This window comes from Oncorhynchus mykiss, chromosome 10, assembly GCF_013265735.2.
Source record: "Oncorhynchus mykiss isolate Arlee chromosome 10, USDA_OmykA_1.1, whole genome shotgun sequence".
Classification (NCBI taxonomy): Eukaryota; Metazoa; Chordata; class Actinopteri; order Salmoniformes; family Salmonidae; genus Oncorhynchus; species Oncorhynchus mykiss.
The window spans coordinates 20,456,675-20,478,210 of record NC_048574.1 but is presented as its reverse complement, the minus strand read 5'-3'; the positions used below and the strand labels follow the sequence as shown (position 1 = coordinate 20,478,210).

At 45.9% G+C, this 21,536-nt stretch overlaps 1 protein-coding gene across 1 annotated transcript in view; it reads right to left on the bottom strand.

Annotated features, from left to right (window-relative positions):
• Positions 1-408: 408 nt before the first annotated feature.
• Positions 409-21,536, bottom strand: part of LOC110534864 (calpain-5-like) — an 82,721-nt gene continuing 61,593 nt past the window's right edge. Inside the window, exons 6-14 of the mRNA XM_036989870.1 lie at positions 18,606-18,798; positions 5,352-5,545; positions 4,015-4,092; positions 3,507-3,702; positions 3,207-3,329; positions 2,758-2,954; positions 2,171-2,292; positions 1,065-1,201; positions 409-864 (exon numbers count right to left, since the gene is read on the bottom strand). Of these exons, the coding sequence (XP_036845765.1) occupies positions 682-864; positions 1,065-1,201; positions 2,171-2,292; positions 2,758-2,954; positions 3,207-3,329; positions 3,507-3,702; positions 4,015-4,092; positions 5,352-5,545; positions 18,606-18,798 (1,423 nt within the window). The 3' untranslated portion in view covers positions 409-681. The remainder of the gene's footprint in view (positions 865-1,064; positions 1,202-2,170; positions 2,293-2,757; positions 2,955-3,206; positions 3,330-3,506; positions 3,703-4,014; positions 4,093-5,351; positions 5,546-18,605; positions 18,799-21,536) is intronic.

Sequence of the window (21,536 nt, the reverse complement as noted above, 5' to 3'; positions counted from 1 at the left end):
GAGAGTGAGAGAGAGAGAGATAGAGAGATAGAGAGAGAGAGAGAGAGCTAGAGAGAGAGAGAGAGAGAGAGAGAGAGAGAGAGAGAGAGAGAGAGAGAGAGGGGGGGGGGGGGGGAGAGAGGGGAGCTAGAGAGAGAGAGAGAGAGAGAGAGAAAGAGAGAGAGAGAGAGAGAGCGAGAGAGGGGAGAGAGAGAAAGAGCTAGAGAGAGAGAGAGAGAGAGAGAGAGAGAGAGAGAGAGAGAGAGAGAGAGCTAGAGAGAGAGAGAGAGAGAGAGAGAGAGCGAGAGAGAGAGAGAGGGGGGGAGAGAGAGAGAGAGAGAGAGAGAGGGGGAGAGAGAGAGAGAGAGAGAAAGAGAGAGAGAGAGAGAGAGAGAGGGGGGAGAGAGAGAGAGAGAGCTAGAGAGAGAGAGAGAGAGAGAGAGAGAGAGAGAGAGAGAGAGAGAGCGAGAGAGAGAGAGAGAGAGAAAGAGAAAGAGAAAGAGAAAAAAAGACACCAAGCTGTGTCTGTACATGTTTAGGGGAGCCCCGGGTCAGGTGGAGCTAGATCCCAGGGTTAACAGGTTAATTGCCATGCTCGGTTTAGTGGTGGGGAGGGGAGGGGGAGGCAAAGGGTTGTCATGATGACAAAGGTCAAAGGTAAAGCTCCGACATTCCATGGCGAGAGCGGAGACGGAAGGGACGTCATATGTTGATGAGTGTGGTGCAGGTGATGAGGCGCACGGTGACTGTGCCTGGGAGGTCGTTGTCTTGGCGATTGCCCTTGTCGCGCAGGTGGAGCGTGTGCTGCACCTGCCGGTCGTTCGGGTCACTGGACAGGGTCACCTGACCCAGGAAGGTATCCACAATCACATTCTTATTGTAGATCTATTATGGTATGGCCCAAGGGTAGAGCAGAGGGGAAAGAGAGGGGGATTTGAAAGAGAACAAAGAGAAAAAGAGAGAGAGCATAGGAAAACAGTGATATAAAAAAAGTTTGAACAAAACATATTCAAGAGATAGAGGGATACATATGAACGCAAAGACGGAAAGACAAGAAAAAGTTCCTCTCCTCCGTCTGTGCTCACCTCAATGTGGATGCCTTCCTTGGGCTTCTTGCGGTAGAACAGGCCTTTGATGTCGAAGTTGGGGCTCCGTGTGTCCTTGTGCACCGGTGAGCGCACCCGCTCCCCCTCACAGGTGATGATGACGTACGGGTCAGAGGCTAGGAAGGACAGGGAGGGAGGAAAGCGGGACAGCTGTCAATCACCGTGTCAATGTACTCAATTATGCAGGCCAAAACCAACTCTAGGTCTAGTCTAATAAATCAATCCAGCCATCAATAATATGTTGTTGTATTGTCCCTTACACCGGTTAGGTGAAATGTGTTATACCCTGGAGAGAATTACGGTTAAGCACCTTGCTGAAGAGCACATCGACACAATTTTCACCTTGTCGGCTCGTGTATTCAAACCAGTGACCTTTCGGTTACTGGCCCAATACTCTAACCGCTAGGCTACGTGCCACCCTTCTCTGGCCATCAGACCAACTAGTAATCAGACAGGTCTCTGACAAGTAGGTGGAAAAGGGTTTTAGTTGCTTGCGCTAGTAAGTAGGTAGAGGATATGGGGAGGGGGAACTATTTAAGACTATATGTACTTGTGTAGATCTGAAAGTGAGGGCATAAGTTTCAGCCATATGACAAAAAGTCTTCCTAGACCTATCAGAGTGCTAGGAAGAACTACTACCAAATTGCTTATACCTATCCAATCCTCTCAGATCTACATGAAGCTAGGGGTTAGGGGTTGTTTCTGAGCTGAGCCAAAGCCTATTGGACTAACTGTGCAGTATGTCTAGTTGTAGCTAAGCCCCTAGCCACTAGGTGGTGCTGAAGTACCTCCTGTTTTGGCCAGGTGCCTCTTCTTGTTGGGATTGAGACAGTGCAGCTCTGTGTATGACCAGAAAAGTTTAGGCCTTGCATTACCTTGCAATGCAATCTGTGGCACACACACATAAACCCATACACACAATAACAAAAGATACAAAACTCAAGTTACCCCTAATATAGCTCGGCCCAGTAATGTGAAAAGGGTATACGCATGTCAGCTCCCAAAGCCTCCCAACCACATGGGTGCATACTGTATCTTACTTTACTATAGGCCTAATATTTCCTACAGTAACCTTACTAGCTTACCCCCATTAGAGTCCTGGCCCTGGAGTCCCTCTGCACTCAGAACGTGGACCTGGGTGACCAGCTGGGGGTAACCACACATGCCCGTCCAACACGTCTGGGGGGGTTCGTCTAGGTTCAACTCTCTGTGGGGGAAGGAAAGAAAGTGAATATGGGTGTTATTAATTTAGATGAGGACAATGGCAGTGGATGACAAATTACGTGAACAAAGTACTGGGTCCACTTAGAGAATCAGTTTAAATTGATCAAAAAGCAAATATTATTTTACAGAAATATTCAAATTCAACTAGTGTGCATGTTAAAGGGAAAGTTAACTTTCTTGAAGTCTTAAAATACGAAAAAAGTTTAAAAAGTGAACTATCCCTTTATAACATGCACACCAGTTACATTTGATACATTTCTATAAAATTAGGTTTGCTTTTTTTATCAGTTTCAAATTATTCAAATTAAGCAATCATAGAAAAAAAGAATACTGTTCTATTTAATTCAACAATCCCAGTGAACTATCCCTTTAATGTTGGCTATCCCTTTGTAATGGTCAGGAGGTCAGGGGGGTGGGGGTGGGGCTGCATGTCGGCCGGCTGGTTTACTTGCAGTCTGAAGGCACGTCGGTGAAGACCCGCAACAGGAAGTCACCCTGCTGCCTGGGGTCAAAAGTCGTGGGGATGATGACGTAGCGACCCTCTTTGAGCTCCTTCCTGAGGAAGACGCAGCGCGAGTTGATGTAGATGGAGCCCGCCACCTTCTGCTGGGACGTGTGCATGCGGTACTTTCTGTTCAGTTCCACCTAGAGGATGAGAGGGTACATAACGAGAGGCAAAAGGTTAAATTAAACATTCATGTGGAGTGACGGAGTGTATGTGTGTATGCATCTGTGTGTGTCCATCTGTGTGCGTTTGTCTTCATCGCGTGTGTGTGTGTGTGTGTGTGTGTGTGTGTGTGTGTGTGTGTGTGTGTGTGTGTGTGTGTGTGTGTGTGTGTGTGTGTGTGTGTGTGTGTGTGTGTGCGTGCGTGCGTGCTTGCGTATGTATGTATGTACCCGGTGAATGTCAAAGCCTATGGCCAGGTTATCTCCTTTGCCCTCTTTGGTGGTGGCTCTCCTCTCCTTCTGCTGCAGGGCGATCAACACCTCGTCCTCTACCTTCTTCACATCAAACACAAACTGCAGAGAGAGACAAACACACATAAACACACTGATCCAAACACTCTTCCAATCAAATACAGTACATTTAGTTTTTAAACATGCAAAGGCACAGTACACAGTACACACACCCTCCCATCCAACCTCATACCATCCACCCACACCCTCCCCAATTCCATCCACCCCCATGCACCCCACCTGTGGGTTCTGCAGGAAGGTAGCCTTGTGGTTGATGCAGCCCCCAGAGCGGTTCCTCAGGGGATCTTGGCGGGGGACCCAGGAGCCCCTCATCACCTCCTCCTCCCAGGTCTTGTGGATGCTCAGGTAGGAGGTGTTGATGAGGCGGCACAGGATCAGGTCTGTGAAGTACTGGCAGAAGTCATCAAACGTCATCCTGGGATGGAAAGGGAGCGAGGATATATTTAGGATCTAGGGCTAGTTTCCCGGATCCAGATTAAGCATAGCGCTGAGCATGCTTTTTAGTCTGGGACTAGGATTAATCTGTGTGTGGGAAATGGCCACTAATATTTTTTTATATATATATATATAAAATAGAGTAGAGATAGAGTGTGTGTGTGTGTATGTGTGTATGTGTGTGTGTGTGTGTGTGTGTGTGTGTGTGTGTGTGTGTGTGTGTGTGTGTGTGTGTGTGTGTGTGTGTGTGTGTGTGTGAGTGTGTGTGCGTGCGCATTGTGGTTCCCCTCACCAAAACTCTCCGTCGTCCTGCACGGTGACACCCAGCTTCTCTCTCTCACTCTTGCTCACCTTCTTCCACTCATCTGAGCTGGGAGCACAGACAGGAAATCACCTCATGTTAGAGAGCACGACATACAGGAAATGACAGAGAAGACATAACACTGGGATAAACATTTGATTGGAGATTGAGCACCACTGAGAGAGATAACGACATAATCTCAATTGCTAAATTCAGCACCATGTGTATGTCTATGAGTGTGTGTGTGTGTGTGCGCCTGTGTGCATGTGAAAATAAATTTTTATTTGTTTCTTTCAAATCCCTGCCAGTACCACAACTTCTGTGACAACTTCCTCATCAAACAGTGAAATGGAATCTTCAACTCCAGTTTTGATCAAACCCCAGATAAATGATGAATTAATTATTGTGACTGTATGAATGAAGAGAGATGACTCCTTTAATATCACCACTCAGTCACTTCCCCTTAGGAACTAACATCTCTCTCCTTTACCTAGTCAATAATTCAGTTGTTCAGAGCGAGCCCTACAATCTCTGCTGTGTCACACAACCTAGCGACAAACAATAGGACATAACAGAAGGAGAAAGAGAGATGCCCGTCTTCTCCTCATCCTATTACATCATGTTCATTTCAATCTCCTCCATTCTCCTCCGGGGAGAGGTTAGGGTGTGTGTCAGTGTGTGCGTGCAGCTTACATGTTTGAGTGCGCGTCTGTGACACAAGAAGCAAGAAGTATACACACATACACTGACACACACACACAAAGCATTCCCCATTTCAGAAGAGGGAGAACACCTCTCTTTCCACCTCAATACTCCTACATAGTCCAGTCTTTCCAATGCAGTAAAGGCTCTCTGAAGAGAAGCTTCCATTACGCACAGACTGTCTCAGCCAGACTGTCTGACTCTATAGGTGGGATAGTAAATTACACTTGAAGTGTCTTGCAGATGGTCTATTCTCTGTCCGTGTCTGAATCCCCGTACCTACTGTTCTAAATAGTAGGCATTTTGGGAATGTGGAAAAAGTTTTATAGTATTTGAAATTTCAAATATTGAGTATGCTTTAAATGTCAAGATGTCATAAAAAAATGCTTTTCGTCTAGTAGAATTCACTGCACACCATCGAAGAATAGAATCGTCTTTCCGGACCCAGGTGTGTTTGACAGCTGATAATCAGATGAGTTGATGCGCTGTACCAAAATTAACAAATGTTGTTTACGTAGAAATAGAATGAGAATTAGAATGAATTGGGATAGCCATTCTACTCATGCTAATTCTATGGTTGTGTAGTACCACCTTCAGGCCTAAAGGGGACAGTATTGTGTATTTACCTGTCACTCCAGGGCCCGCTCCACTCCTTCTCTCCCCATGGGTTCCTCATGCGGATCATGTTGAGCTTCTCTGACTTGAAGAAGGCCAGCAGGCCCTGGCCCAGACGCACCTTCTTCACATCCGTCACCGCGTATGCGTGACCTTTAACCAGGCCGCAGTCCAGCCGCGCCTCCATGTCCTCCACAGTGGTTGCCTATGAGACAATTAATAGTCAATTCATTAATTAATCATTATTTATTTACTTGTTCAGCACATTTCATACACAGAACACAGCTCAAAGTGCTTGGGTTGTGACAAGGGTTGTGTTTATTAGGGAGTGCGATAGAAAAGCATTTTCAAACGTCTTTTCGACAGAGAATTAAAATGTGTATTTCTTATTGGACAAGTCCAGCTGTTTCAGACAGTTTTGGTCTGTTTTATGCCTAATGAATAAAGCCCAGTGAAGTTGAACTGAGTGTTGGTTTGTTTGGATTGAACTTGCACCGCAAGCGGCCGGTGCTGTCCCTGTGCTATTTGATTATTAAATTATAATTACGCAAAAGGCCCTGAGTAATGAGCCTGTTTCACAAACGGTGTGATGCAACGACAGCGAGGGAACAACTACTAAGGAGAGAGAAGGAAACAATGAGGAGAGAGAAGACAGGAAGGAAATTAGGCAAAGCAGGGTCGTATTCATAAGTGCACAACGTAGTGCACAACGTAACAAAACATTTTGCAACGGAAAACAAAACAATTGCGTTTCGTTATTGGGCGTGGTCTTCTAGTCCCTCCCCATTTTTGTACATTTTCTTCCATTTGGTGCCTAATGAATGCAACCCTGGGGACTCGCGAGCTGCACTAAGAAAAGCAACTGAAACACATTTGTTTGGAACGGCATAGTTCTTCCATTGAAAGGCATGTCAAATGAGTGTATTGCAATATTGCAAAGCAATATCAATGATTTGATACGGTATTGATATAATTTCATATCTCTATAAACAAGGCATATTGTCATTTTATTGTCATTTTAATTTATTCTTCCTGTTAACCTACACTAGTATGTAAAAAAAATATACATGACTGTTCCTGCAGGCCCTCTCACAGACCTTCTCACAGGCTCTCAACTTAAAGACGTCCTCTAGAGATTGTTTTGCTTTTACTGTTAAAAGCGATATCCCAAGTATAAATACAGTGAAGTACACTAAAGGGTAAAAAAAAATGTTCTGAGCAAAATAGTGTTTTTTAGACAAAACTGCAAACTTCAAGGAGTAGGGCATTCAAGGAATTGGTCTGATGGAAATCTGTGATGTCACCGGCCTCCCCATTGCTTTAGGAACAACAGAGAAGCTTAACAGCTTCTACCCCCAAGCCATAAACTGAACAATTAACCAAATGTTTACCAGGACTATTTGCATTGACCCCCCCCCCCCCCCAACCTCCCTTTGTTTTGACACTGCTGCTGCTCTCTGTTTATTATCTATGCATAGTCACTCTTCACCTACCTACATGTACAAATTACCTCAACTAACCTGTACCCCCGCACACTGACTCAGTACCGGTACCCCCTGTATATAACCTCGTTATTGTTATTTTATTGTGTTATTTTTTTTATTTTTTAAACTATAGTTGATTTAGTAAATATTTTCTAAACTCCATTTCCTTAAAACTGCAGTGTTTGTTAAGGGCTTGTAAGTAAACATTTCACGGTAAGCTCTACCTCGCCGCATGTGACAAATAACATTTGATTTGAATAGAGAACAAAAGAGGAAAAGCCCACCCCCACACCTGTGCCATGTCATGACTTATCTTGAATACCTATTGAGATGTGCCTTTTATTAAGTAAAGGTATTAAATGAGATGAAAAGGAGACTGATTGTCACTTTAAGCGTTCTTAATTGACTGCAGATGGGCCATCAACTGTGGATGGGCTTCCCATTGTATACAATGGGAACATTCATACCTTGCCCAATAGGAAATCTGCAAGCAGTTGTCTGGACTTCACAGAGCAATGGGAGTGAACAGAAAAGTGAACATTCACACAGTTGCAATCAATGTCTTTTACAAACCCTGATATGATATCGATATGGGATTTGGAGGAAAAAGGGCAATCAGAAGGCCTGAGTACAGTATTTGAGATCTTTCTTTAGCCTGTCGATGACAATTGACGGGGGTTTACACTTTTGGGACTATTCCAGAATACGAATAATATTTTAACCCAGGTGTGATAGACCTATTCTGTCTAGGCCATCAGTTCTGTGGAATATGTTCTTCAAGAATTCCCAACCTCACAAATTATTTTTCAAACCCAGTTTATAGAAAACAATGGAGGGGGGGTTGAGACAAAAAGCAATTAGGCTTGGAGTCTGGGGAGAGAGATGCATGAGAGTGGCTTTTAAGATACCTTTGTTGTATTCCTAAATCAGACCTCCTCACAACAAAAATCCTGTGAATAGAGTCTAGCATTTTTATATAACTTTGTAACTTTGCCAGGACGTTAACAACAACAATAACCAAACGACAACCACCAGACGTATCACGTCCAAGGAATTAAAGACGTTGGCTTTCAGCGCTGTCAGGGCCATTCGTCGGGGCCGTTCGTCAAATGGATCCTCAAGAAAAATCAGGAATATAAAACACTTATCTCTCCCAGTTGAGCTAGAGTACTTGACTCGGAATCACACAATGCTGGACTGTAAATAAGTTCTAGTGCAGGGGTGGACCTATATGGTGCCATACAAAGAGAGAGATAAACAACAAGCAGATCGTCTGAGATCCCCAAAGATTGGAAAGATGCCACGGTCATCCCCCTCTTCAAAGGGGGAGACACTCTAGACCTAAACTGCTACAGACCTATATCTATCTTACCCTGCCTTTCTAAGGTCGTCGAAAGCCAAGTTAACAAACAGATCACCCACCATTTCGGATTCCACCATACCTTCTCCCCTATGCAATCTGGCTTCCGAGCTGGTCATGGGTGCACCTCAGCCACGCTCAAGGTCCTAAACGATATCATAACTGCCATCAATAACAGACAATACTGTGCAGCCATATTCATCGACCTGGCCAAGGCTTTCAACTCTGTCAATCACCACATTCTTATCGGCAGACTCAACAGCCTTGGTTTCTCAAATGACTGCCTCGCCTGGTTCACCAACTACTTCTCTGATAGAGTTCAGTGTGTCAAATCGGAGGGCATGTTGTCCTCTTGCAATCTCTATGGGGGTGCCACAGGGTTGAATTCATTGGCCGACTCTCTTCTCTGTATACATCAATGATGTTGCTCTTGCTGCTGGTGATTCTCTGATCCAACTCTACGCAGACGACACCATTCTGTATACTTCTGGCCCTTCTTTGGACACTATAACTCTCCTTCCGTGGCCTCCAACTGCTCTTAAATGCAAGTAAAACTAAATGCATGCTCTTCAACCGATCGCTGCCCGCACCTGCCCGCCCGTCCAGCATCACTACTCTGGACGGTTCTGACCTAGAATATGTAGACAAATACTAGGTGTCTGGTTAGACTGTAAACAATCCTTCCAGACTCACATTAAGCATCTCCAATCCAAAATTAAATCTAGAATTGGCTTCCTATTTGGCAACAAAGCATCCTTCACTCATGCTGCAAAACATACCCTCGTAAAACTGACTGTAAAACTTTGGCCGCCCTTCCTTCCAGTTCTCTGCTGCCAATGACTGGAACGAACTGCAAAAATCGCTGAAGCTGGAGACTCTTATCTCCCTCACTAACTTTAAGCACCACCTGTCAGAGCAGCTCACAGATCATTGCACCTGTACATAGCCCATCTGTAAATAGCCCATCCAACTACCTCAATCACACACTGTATTTATTTATTTATTTTGCTCTTTTGCACCCCAGTATCTCTACTTGCACATTCATCTTCTGCACATCTATCACTCCAGTGTTTAATTGCTATATCGTAATTACCTCGCCACTCTGAACCTCCGGCGCCGACAGAGATGGCCGCCTCGCTTCGCGTTCCTAGGAAACTATGCAGTATTTTGGTTTTTTTGCATGTTTTTTCTTACATTGGTACCCCAGGTAATCTTAGGTTTTATTACATACAGTCGGGAGGCACTACTGGATTAAAGAGCAACGTCAACTCACCATCATTATGATCAATAATACGACTTTCCCAAAGCGGATCCTGTGTTTTGCCAACCACCCAGGACAATGGATCGGATCCCAGCCGGCGTAAAAGGGGCAGACAAAGTGGTCTTCTGGTCAGGCTCCGGAGACGGGCACATCTTGCACCGCTCCAGAGCATAGTACTCGCCAATGTCCAGTCTCTTGACAACAAGGTTGATGAAATTCGAGCAAGGTTAGCATTCTAGAGAGATATAGGAAACTGTAACGTTCTTTGCTCCACGGAAACATGGCTCACTTGAGACAGGCTATCGGAGTCGGTACAGCCAGCTGGTTTCTTCACGCATCACGCCGACAGAAACAAGCATCTTTCTGGTAAGAAGAGGGGTGGGGAGGGGGGTATGCCTTATGATTAACGAGACGTGGTGTGATCATAACAACATACAGGAACTCAAGTCCTTGTGTTCACCTGACTTAGAATTCCTCACAATCAAATGTCGACCGCATTATCTACCAAGAGAATTCTCTTCAATTATAATCACAGCTGCATATATTCCACCCAAGCAGACACATCGACAGTCCTGAATTAACTTTATTTTACACTATGTAAACTGGAAACCACATATCCTGAGGCTGCATTCATTGTAGCTGGGGATTTTAACAAGGCTAATCTGAAAACAAGACTCCCTAAATTCTATCAGCATATCGATTGTGCTACCAGGGCTGGTAAAACCCTGGATCATTGTTATTCTAACTTCCGCGACTCTTATAAGGCCCTCCCCCGCCCTCCTTTCGGAAAAGCTGACCACAACTCCATTTTGTTGCTCCCAGCCTATTCAACGCTGGTCCAACCAATCTGATTCCACACTTCAAGATTGCTTCGATCACGTGGATTGGGATATGTTCCGAATACGCTGATTCCGTGAGCGAGTTTATTAGCAAGTGCATCGGCGATGTCTTACCCACAGCAACTATTAAAACATTCCCAAACCAGAAACCGTGGATTGATGGCAGCATTCGCGCGAAACTGAAACTTTTAACCAGGGCAAGGTGATCGGAAACATGACCGAATACAAACAGTGTAGCTTTTCCCTCCGCAAGGCAATCAAACAAGCTAAGCGTCAGTATAGAGACAAAGTGGAGTCGCAATTCAACGGCTCAGACACAAGCGGTATGCGGCAGGGTCTACAGTCAATCACAGATTACAAAAAGAAAACCAGCCCCGTCGCGGACCAGGATGTCTTGCTCCCAGACAGACTAAACAACTTATTTGCTCGCTTTGAGGACAATACAGTGCCACTGACACGGCCCGCTACCAAAACCTGCAGACTCTCCTTCACTGCAGCCGACGTGAGTAAAAATTTTAACGTGTTAACGTGTTCAATCAATCCTTATCCCAGTCTGCTGTTCCCACATGCTTCAAGAAGGCCACCATTGTTCCTGTTCCACAGACGACGCAATCGCAACCACACTGCACACTGCCCTAACCCATCTGGACAAGAGGAACACCTATTTGAGAATGCTGTTCATCGACTACAGCTCAGCATTTAACACCATAGTACCCTCCAAACTCATCATCAAGCTCGAGACCCTGGGTCTCGACCCCGCCCTGTGCAACTGGGTACTGGACTTCCTGACGGGCCGCCCCCAGGTGGTGAGGGTAGGTAACAACATCTCCACCCCGCTGATCCTCAACACTGGAGCCCCACAAGGGTGCGTTCGGAGCTCTCTCCTGTACTCCCTGTTCACCCACGATTGCGTGGCCATGCACGCCTCCAACTCAATCATCAAGTTTGCAGACGACACTACAGTGGTAGGCTTGATTACCAACAACAACGAGACGGCCTACAGGGAGGAGGTGAGGGCCCTCTGAGTCTGGTGTCAGGAAAATAACCCCACACTCAACGTCAATAAAACAAAGGAGATGATCGTGGACTTCAGGAAACAGCAGAGGGAGCACCCCCCTATCCACATCGACGGGACAGTAGTGGAGAGGAAAGTAAGTTTTAAGTTCCTCGGCGTACACATCACGGACAAACTGAATTGGTCCACCCACACAGACAGCTTTGTGAAGAAGGCACAGCAGCACCTCTTCAACCTCAGGAGGCTGAATAAATTTGTCTTGTCACCAAAAGCACTCACAAACTTTTACAGATGCACAATCGAGAGCATCCTGTCGGGCTGTATCACCGCCTGTATCACCGCCCACAACCACAAGGCTCTCCACAGGGTAGTGAGGTCTGCACAACGCATCACCGGGGGCAAACTACCTGCCCTCCAGGACACCTACACCACCCGATGTCACAGGAAGGCCATAAAGATCATCAAGGACAACAACCACCCGAGCCACTGCCTGTTCACCCCGCTATCATCCAGAAGGCGAGGTCAGTACAGGTGCATCAAAGCAGAGACCGAGAGACTGAAAAACAATTTCTATCTCAAGGCCATCAGACTGTTAAACAGCCACCACTAACATTGAGTGGCTGCTGCCAACACACTGACTAAACTCCAGCCACTTTAATAATGGAAGAATTGATGTAAAAATGTATCACTAGCCACTTTAAACAATGCCACTTAATATAATGTTTACATACCCTACATTACTCTTCTCATATGTATATACTGTACTCTATACCATCTACTGCATCTTGCCATCTTTATGTAATACATGTATCACTAGCCACTTTAAACAATGCCACTTTTATATGTTTACATACCCTACATTGATTTGGATTAATATTTTCCAGAAAATGAACCAAGTTTCAATACCAGGAACAAAAGTCCTGGGAAATAGCGCAAAGTGCCACTTTTAAAGCATTTAAAGGTGTCACGTTCTGACCTCTATTTATGTTGTTTTGTATTTATTTAGTATGGTCAGGGCGTGAGTTGGGTGGGCAGTCTGTTTGTTTTTCTATGTTTTGGGGCATTTCTGTGTTTTCGGCCTAGTATGGTTCTCAATCAGAGGCAGGTGTCATTAGTTGTCTCTGATTGAGAATCATACTTAGGTAGCCTGGGTTTCACTGTGTGTTTGTGGGTGATTGTTCGTGTCACTGTGTTTGTTGTCACAGGATAGGACTGTTTTGCGTTTTCACATTTCTTGTTTTTGTTAGTTTGTTCATGTGTAGTGATTTATTAAAACATGAATAACCACCACGCTGCGCTTTGGTCCGCTTCTCCTCCTCCTACAGACGAACGCCCTTACAGAATCACCCACCCCAACAGGACCAAGCGGCGTGGTAACGGGCAACGGCAAGAGGAGCAGCAGGAGAAGCAACAGAGGCAGCAGCAACAGGAGCAGCAGCAGCAGCAGTGGGAGAGGCTGCACTATTTGGAGAAATGGACATGGGAGGAAGATTTGGATGGTAAAGGACCCTGGGCTCAGCCAGGAGAATATCGCCGCCCCAAGGAAGAACGGGAGGCGGCGAAAGCGGAGAGGCGCCGGTATGAGGAGGCAGCGCGGCGTCGTGGATGGAAGCCTGAGAGTCAGCCCCAAAAATTTCTTGGGGGGGGGCTAACAGGGAGTATGGCTAGGCCAGGTAGGAGACCTGAGCCAACTTCCTGTGGTTACCGGGGGGCTAGAGAGACCGGGCAGGCACCGTGTTATGCTGTGGAGCGCACGGTGTCCCCAGTGCGGGTGCACAGCCCGGTGCGGTACATTCCAGCTCCGCGTATCGGCCGGGCTAGAGTGGGCATCGAGCCAAGTGCCATGAAGCCGGCTCTACGCATCTGGTCTCCAGTGCGTCTCCTTGGGCCGGCTTACATGGCACCAGCCTTGCGCACGGTGTCCCCGGTTCGCCTGCATAGCCCAGTGCGGGCTATTCCACCTCGCCGCACTGGCAGGGCGACCGGGACCATTCAACCGGGTAAGGTTGGGCAGGCTCGGTGCTCAAGAGCTCCAGTGCGCCTGCACGGCCCGGTCTATCCGTCACCACCTCCACGCACCAGCCCTCCGGTGGCAGCTCCCCGTACCAGGCTGTCTCTCCGGCCCATCCTTGCAGGGGCTCTCTCCTCTCCAGCGCTGCCGGAGTCTCCCGCCTGTTCGGCGCTACGAGAGCTACTCAGTCCGGCGCTTCCAGAGCCTTCCTCCTCTCCAGCGCCGCCAGTGCCGCCCGTCTGCCCAGCGCCGCCAGTGCCGCCCGTCTGCCCAGCGCCGCCCGTCTGCCAGGAGCCGCCAGTGCCGCCCGTCTGCCAGGAGCCGCCAGTGCCGCCCGTCTGCCAGGAGCCGCCAGTGCCGCCCGTCTGCCAGGAGCCGCCAGTGCCGCCCGTCTGCCAGGAGCCGCCAGTGCCGCCCGTCAGCCAGGGGCCGCCAGTGCCGCCCGTCAGCCAGGGGCCGCCAGTGCCGCCCGTCAGCCAGGGGCCGCCAGTGCCGCCCGTCAGCCAGGGGCCGCCAGTGCCGCCCGTCAGCCAGGGGCCGCCAGTGCCGCCAGTCAGCCAGGGGCCGCCAGTAAGCCAGGGGCCGCCAGTAAGCCAGGGGCCGCCAGTGCCGCCAGTCAGCCAGGGGCCGCCAGTAAGCCAGGGGCCGCCAGTGCCGTCAGTCAGCCAGGGGCCGCCCGAGCAGCTGCCCCTCTGTCCAGAGCAGCTGTCGCCCCTCTGTCCCAAGCTGCTGCCGCCCCTCTGTCCCGAGCAGCTGTCCCTCTGTCCCGAGCAGCTGTCCCTCTGTCCCGAGCAGCTGTCCCTCTGTCCCAAGCAGCTGCCCCTCTGTCCCGAGCAGCTGCCGCCCCTCTGTCCCGAGCAGCTGCCGCCCCTCTGTCCCGAGCTGCTATCGCCCCTCTGTCCCGAGCTGCTATCGCCCCTCTGTCCCGAGCTGCTATCGCCCCTCTGTCCCGAGCAGCTGCCCCTCTGTCCCGAGCAGTTGTCCCTCTGTCCCGAGCAGCTGCTTCACCTCTGTCCCGAGCTGCCCCTCTGTCCCGAGCAGCCCCTCTGTCCAGTGGGGTCATTGAGAGGGGTGGCCATGGTGAGTAAGCCAGGGAGGCGGACAATAAGGCGGACTAAGACAATGGTGAAGTGGGGTCCGCGTCCCGCGCCAGAGCCGCCACCGCGGACAGACGCCCACCCAGACCCTCCCCTATAGGTCAAGGTTTTGCGGCCGGAGTCCGCACCTTTGGGGGGGGGTACTGTCACGTTCTGACCTCTATTTATGTTGTTTTGTATTTATTTAGTATGGTCAGGGCGTGAGTTGGGTGGGCAGTCTGTTTGTTTTTCTATGTTTTGGGGCATTTCTGTGTTTTCGGCCTAGTATGGTTCTCAATCAGAGGCAGGTGTCATTAGTTGTCTCTGATTGAGAATCATACTTAGGTAGCCTGGGTTTCACTGTGTGTTTGTGGGTGATTGTTCCTGTCACTGTGTTTGTTGTCACAGGATAGGACTGTTTTGCGTTTTCACATTTCTTGTTTTTGTTAGTTTGTTCATGTGTAGTGATTTATTAAAACATGAATAACCACCACGCTGCGCTTTGGTCCGCTTCTCCTCCTCCTACAGACGAACGCCCTTACAAAAGGGGCACTACGTCATTTTATCAGCTTGGCTGCCTCACTATGTAAAGATTTCAGAGCAAATTAAACTAATATTTAGTAATGATGCAGTAACTATTGTGACGACCCTCCCACTCTGTCTGCCGTATTCTGTCTTTGTTCTTGTTTCCTTATTAGGATGCCGGTGGGCGGAGTTGGGAGGGTCGTCAGCTTCATGGGAAACACCTGGGCCAGGTGTGTCCCAGGATAAATAGACCTCTTCCACATTCATGGAAGAGACTCTCTCCATGCAGACACCTTTGTAGATTGTGTTGTGGTTCTTGGTGGCCTTTTGTTTGTTTGCTTTGGCACCTTTCAACACCCTGCATTATCACATTCATGCATGCAAAAGACTCACTTACACTACTGATTACTGATTACACACATCATTGTATATTTTCCTTAGTTGCTTTAGTTAATAAATATATATTTTGTTACTCCTTATCTCCACGTTGTCTCCCTTTTTACGGGCTTTGAGCCGGTTCGTGACACTATCTTTGATCGCCAATGACATTGTTGTGAATTGCAAAACAGGATGTTCATAAATTCAGAGCGTTATCATATTCCTCAATCAATTCAGCGCATTTCAGCAGTAAGCTATATCGACACGCTCAGGACCCACAGAGCACACCACGAGTATAGCGTTGTCGAATCATACAAACTTTGTAATGGCATTCAATCAAGTTGCTAAGCTTGCAAGATAACCTCCAACGAATGACAGAAAATATCCTATATTTGTCAACATCAAGTTGATTGTATGGATAGCAGATCAGCTCATGAATAACGGGGAGATGAAGAGTGGAATTTGTGGAAATAGTTTAAATATCAAGGTATCTTAAAACTTTTTAGGGCTGCAATCCCGTTAACGGGATCGATATCGATATAACAGCCAGTGAAAGTGCAGGGCGCCAAATTCAAAAGTATCTTATACCGTTTTAAAGGTAATCTTGGTGTTAATCCCACCACAGTGTCTGATTTCAAATAGGCTTTACAGCGAAAGCACCACAAACGATTATGTTAGGTCACCACCAACTCACAGAAAAATACTGCCATTTTTCCAGCGAAAGAGAGGAGTCACAAAAAGCACAAATAGAGATAAAATTAATCACTAACCTTTGATGATCTTCATCAGATGACACTCATAGGACTTCATGTTACACAATACATGTATGTTTTGTTTGATAAAATTCATATTTATATAAAAAATCTCAGTATACATTGGCGCGTTACGTTCACTAGTTCCAAAAACATCCGGTGATATTGCAGAGAGCCACATCATTTTACAGAAATAATCATTATACATTTTGATAAATACAATTGTTAGACATGGAAATACCTCTCCTTAATGCAACCGCTGTGTGAGATTTAAAAAAAAACGGAAAACGGAAAAGCCAAACCATGCAATAATCTGAGACGGCGCTCAGAATGTTTTTTTTTATCCACCATGTTGGATTCAACAGAAGGCCTATCAAATGTGTGACTGCCTGAAGAGTTAAAAGGTACACGTTATTTTATAGGGGCTTCCTGTAGGTTTTATTAACTGCATTCAGGTCGCGTTATGTGTGTGCTTTGAATTTATTTGACCTTTATTTAACTAGGCAAGTCAGTTAAGAACAAATTCTTATTTTCAATGGCAGCCTAGGAACAGTGAGTTAACTGCCTTGTTCAGGGGCAGAACAACAGATTTTTACCTTGTCAGCTCGGGGATTCGATCTTGCAACCTTCCGGTTACTAGTCCAACGCGGCTACCTGCCGCCCCCAGATGTGGTGACTTTGTGTGAAGTAGGCTTTGCGACAACCTGTTTGGATAATTAGCTATTGAATTATTTGCTCATCTGATGCTACGCACGTTGTGTATTTTGTGGAATTGCATTAGTTCGACATTGGGGAAAAACTTTGTAACTGACATTCCATTTTTCTGGACATGTGAAGAATGTTCCAGGGACAGTCCCTGGATCCAAATTACCCATGTTAATCCATAATTCTGACTGTAACCCTACCCCTAGGTGTTCCTTAGACTTTATTGATGTTGTTTTCCACACATTTCCTGATTGGGACAATAAAGAGATTGATCCTGTATACTGTACACACTCATACAAATTAAGTATCATCAGTAAAGTATAGGATGATTAGATGGATCATTTTCCTCTTGCAAAGATACACTAACTATAACTTTTGAAATAGACGGGATGGCACATTATCATGACGAATGCCAAATATTGCAACTGCAAAACTATTTTCCCCCTAAATAGCAGGGCCCTATTAACCCACAATGTAGCAACACGTTTTGCAACGGAAAACAAAACGTACAGGTATTGTAGTACCTCCCTGTTTCAAAGCATTTTCTTAAAGTTTTGTACTGAACATGACTGTGATCGCGTAACTGACTAACCTGAGCCACCGCACATTGACTCTGTACTGGTGCCCCCTCGAGTAGCCTCGTTACTGATATTTTATTGTTGCTCTTTAAATATTTGTTATTTTTCTATTTTCTTATTTTTTTCATTTGTCATTTTATTTATTGTTTACTTCAGTTTATTTAGTAAATACTTTCTTAACACTTTTTTTCTTAAAACTGCATTGTTGGTTAATCTTGCGACTCTCAAACCCGGATACGGGAGCGTAATCATCGCCTCAAACGAATTAGCATAAAGCAGCGGACATAAATATCCCTGGAAAATCTTCCTATTCATGAAAATCACAAATGAAATATATTGAGACACAGCCTTTTGTTAATCACACTGTCATCTCAGATTTTCAAAATATGCTTTACAGCCAACGCTAGACAAGCATTTGTGTAAGTTTATCATAGCCTAGCATAGCATTATGCCCTGCTAGCAGCAGGCAACATTTTCACGAAAATAAGAAAAGCAATCAAATTAAATAATTTACCTTTGAAGAACTTCGGATGCTTTCACTCAGGAGACTCCCAGTTAGATAGCAAATGTTCCCTTTTTCCAAAAATATTATTTTTGTAGGCGAAATAGCTCCCGTTTGTTCTTCACGTTTGGCTGAGAAATCGACTGGAAAATGCGGTAACTACAACGCCAAACTTTTTTACAAATTAGCTCCATAATATCGACAGAAACATGGCAAACGTTGTTTAGAATCAATCCTCATGGTGTTTTTCACATATCTATTCGATAATATATCTGTTGGGACAATTGGTTTCTCATTAGAACCGATTGGAAAAATGGCTACTTCTGTACTTTACGCAAGATTTTCTGCGGGAGCCATCATGTGACCACTTGCTCAATGTAGTCCCTTACGGCTATTCTTCAACATAAATGCGTAAGTAAGTAAGTAAGCAAGTAAGCATTTCACTCTAAGGTCTACACCTGTTGTATTTGGCACATGTGACATATCAAATTTGATTTGATATGACCCCCTTGCAACCCCCTCACGATGATACAAAATGTCTGTCTAGTCCAGATCTTCCGGTTTCCACTAGCTTCTATTGCCACAAAGTCAGATTCCACAACCACAAAGTAAAAATTGGCATAATTTAAAAAAACTTTTTGATCTTAGTTTAATAAGTTTAGCAGTATGGTTAGGGTTAGGGTTAAGGTTAGGTTTGAAATCAAATTTTAAGAAGATAAATTGTAGAAATGGGCAGGGTTTATGACTTTGTGGGTATGAAAGCTTCCCGACTGACTCACCCGGATGGAACAGCTGATGAGGCCATCCCGGTTGTGGACCTTCAGTACCCTCTCAAACAGCTGGTTGCGGGCCACCTCGTCCGTGGCCATCTGGCCCTCCAGCAGGTCCATAGGCTCCGACACACCCCCTGTGAAGTCCACCAGTGCATCCGCCGTATTCCCACCATCCAGGGCCTCGTAGCAGCCGTATACTCTGCAGGGACGGGATTGGGGGAGGAGGGATTTAATGAATTTATTAAAATACACTGAACAAAAATATAAATGCAACAAAGATTTTGTTGAGTTACAGTTCATATAAGGAAATCAGTCAATAGAAATAAATTCATTAGGACCTAATCTATGGATTTCACATGACTGAGAATACAGATATGCATCTGTTGGTCACAGATACCTTAAAAAAATGTAGAGGTGTGGATCTCAAGTGGCACAGCAGTCTAAGGCACTGTATCGTCACTACAGACCCGGTTTCAATCACAGGCTGTGTCACAACTATCCATGACCGAGAGTCCCATAGGTCAGAGCACAATTGGCCCAGCGTCGTCCTGGTTAGGGGAGGGTTTGGCCGGGGGGCTTTACTTGCCTCATCGCGCTCTTGCGACTCCTTGTGGCGGGCCGGGCGCCTGCAGACTTCGGTCATCAGTTAAAGTTTCCTCCGACACATTGGTGCGGCTTGTTTCCTGGTTAAGCGGGCGGGTGTTAAGAAGCGCGGTTTGGCAGGTCATGTGTCGGAGGATGCATGACTCGACCTTCGCCTCTCCCAAGCCCGTTGGGGAGTTGCAGCAATGAGAAAATATTGTAATTGGATCGCAATTGGATATCATGAAATTGGGGAGAAAATGTGGGTAAAATACAACAACAAAGAAACACCCAGTGTCTAGTGTGACCACCATTTGCCTCATGCATCTCCATTGCATAGTTATTCAGGTTATTGATTGTGGCCTGTGGAATGTTGTCCCACTCCTCTTCAATGGCTGTGCAATGTTGCTGGATATTGTCAGGAACTGGAACACTCTGTCGATCCAGAGCATCCCAAACGAAGGTGCTCAATGGGTGACATCAAATCAAATGTATTTCTAAATTTGTGACATTAGCTGATGTCACAAAGTGCTGTACAGAAACCAGCCTAAAACCCCAAACAGCAAGCAATGCAGGTGTAGAAGCACAGACATGTCTGGTGAGTATGCAGGCCATGGAAGAACTGGGACATATTCAGCTTCCAGGAATTGTGTACAGATCCTTGCGACATGGAACCTTGCATTATCATGCTGAAACATGAGGTGATGGCGGCGGATGAATGGCACAGCAATGGGCCTCAGGATTTCATCACAGTATCTCTGTGCATTCAAATTGCCATTGATAAAATGCAATTGTGTTCGTTGTCCATAGTTTATGCCCGCCCATACCATAACCACACTCTCATCATGGGTCACTCTGTTCACAATATTGACATCAGCATACCGCTTGACCACACAACGCCATACACGCTGTCTGCCATCTGCCTGGTACAGTTGAAACCGGGATTCGTAAAGAGCACACTTCTTCAATGTGCCAGTGGTCAACGAAGGTGAGCATTTGCCCACTGAAGTTGGTTACGATGCCAAACTGCAGTCAGGTCAAGACCATGGTGAGGACGACAAGCACGCAGATGATCTTCCCTGAGACGGTTTCTGACAGTTTGTGCAGAAATTCTTAGGTTGTGCAAACCCACAGTTTCATCAGCTGTCTGGGTGGCTGGGTGCAGACGATCCTGGAGGTGAAGAAGCCGGATGTGGAGGTCCTGGGCTGGCGTGGTTACACGTGGTCTACGGTTGTGTGGCCGGTTGGACATACTGCCAAATTCTCTAAAATGACGAATTGAGGCGGCCTATGGTAGAGAAATTATATAAAATTCTCTGGCAACAGCTCTGGTGGATAATCCTGCAGTCAGCATGCTAATTGCACACTCCCTCAAAACTTGAGACATCTGTGGCATTGTGTTGTGTGACAAAACTGCACATATTTGAGTGGCCTTTTATTGTCCCCAGCACAAGGTAATGGTCATGCTGTTTAAAGCAGCTTCTTGATATGCCACTCCTGTTAGGTGGATGGATTATCTTGGCAAAGGAGAAATGCTCACTAGAAGGTATGTAAGCAAATTTGTGCAAAACATTTTAGAGAAATATCTTTTTGTGCACATGGAACATTTCTGGGATCTTTTATTTCAGCTCATGAAACATGGGACCTTTACATGTTGTGTTTATATTTTTGTTCAGTATAAAAATAATATATGCCATTTAGCAGAAACTTTAATCTAAAGAAACTTAGTCATGCGACATGAATTTTACGTATGGGTGGCCCCGGGATTAGAACCCACAATCGAAACCCACAATCCTGGCGTTGGAAGGGCCATGCTCTTCATCTGAAGTCAAATATCCCTCTATCAATGTTGTCTACAATGCACAGTTGACATCTGGATGACAAAGGAGCCTAGATTCTTAAACAGCATTCCCATTCTGATATTCTGCCCAATTATTAGCAAAAGAGCTACTATGATTGATCAAAATGCAGCCTTAGTTGACTTCAAATCTTAATATGTGACTCTACATCTTAATCAAAAGGACAGTGAATAATACATATTTTGAATAAGTCAAAATATTGATAGAAGTACATAATAGATTATTAGGTGTTATTATAAGACATGCTTATAACATGTTATAAAGCATTGAACCTACAGGCGTTAAGTAAAGTGTTACTAATTGGAAATATTTATTAGATTGAGTGAGTGCGTCTTCGTTCTAAAGATTTTTTTCTGCATACCTCAAATATTGGGAGACTTAAACATAGCATCATATCTTTAATTAGATGACATTCCCTCAGTACTCTCTCTTTATCCCTGTCCCATAGGTGTTCATTTCATTTTAATGTTGTTGTTTTTAACCCAGACTTTACATC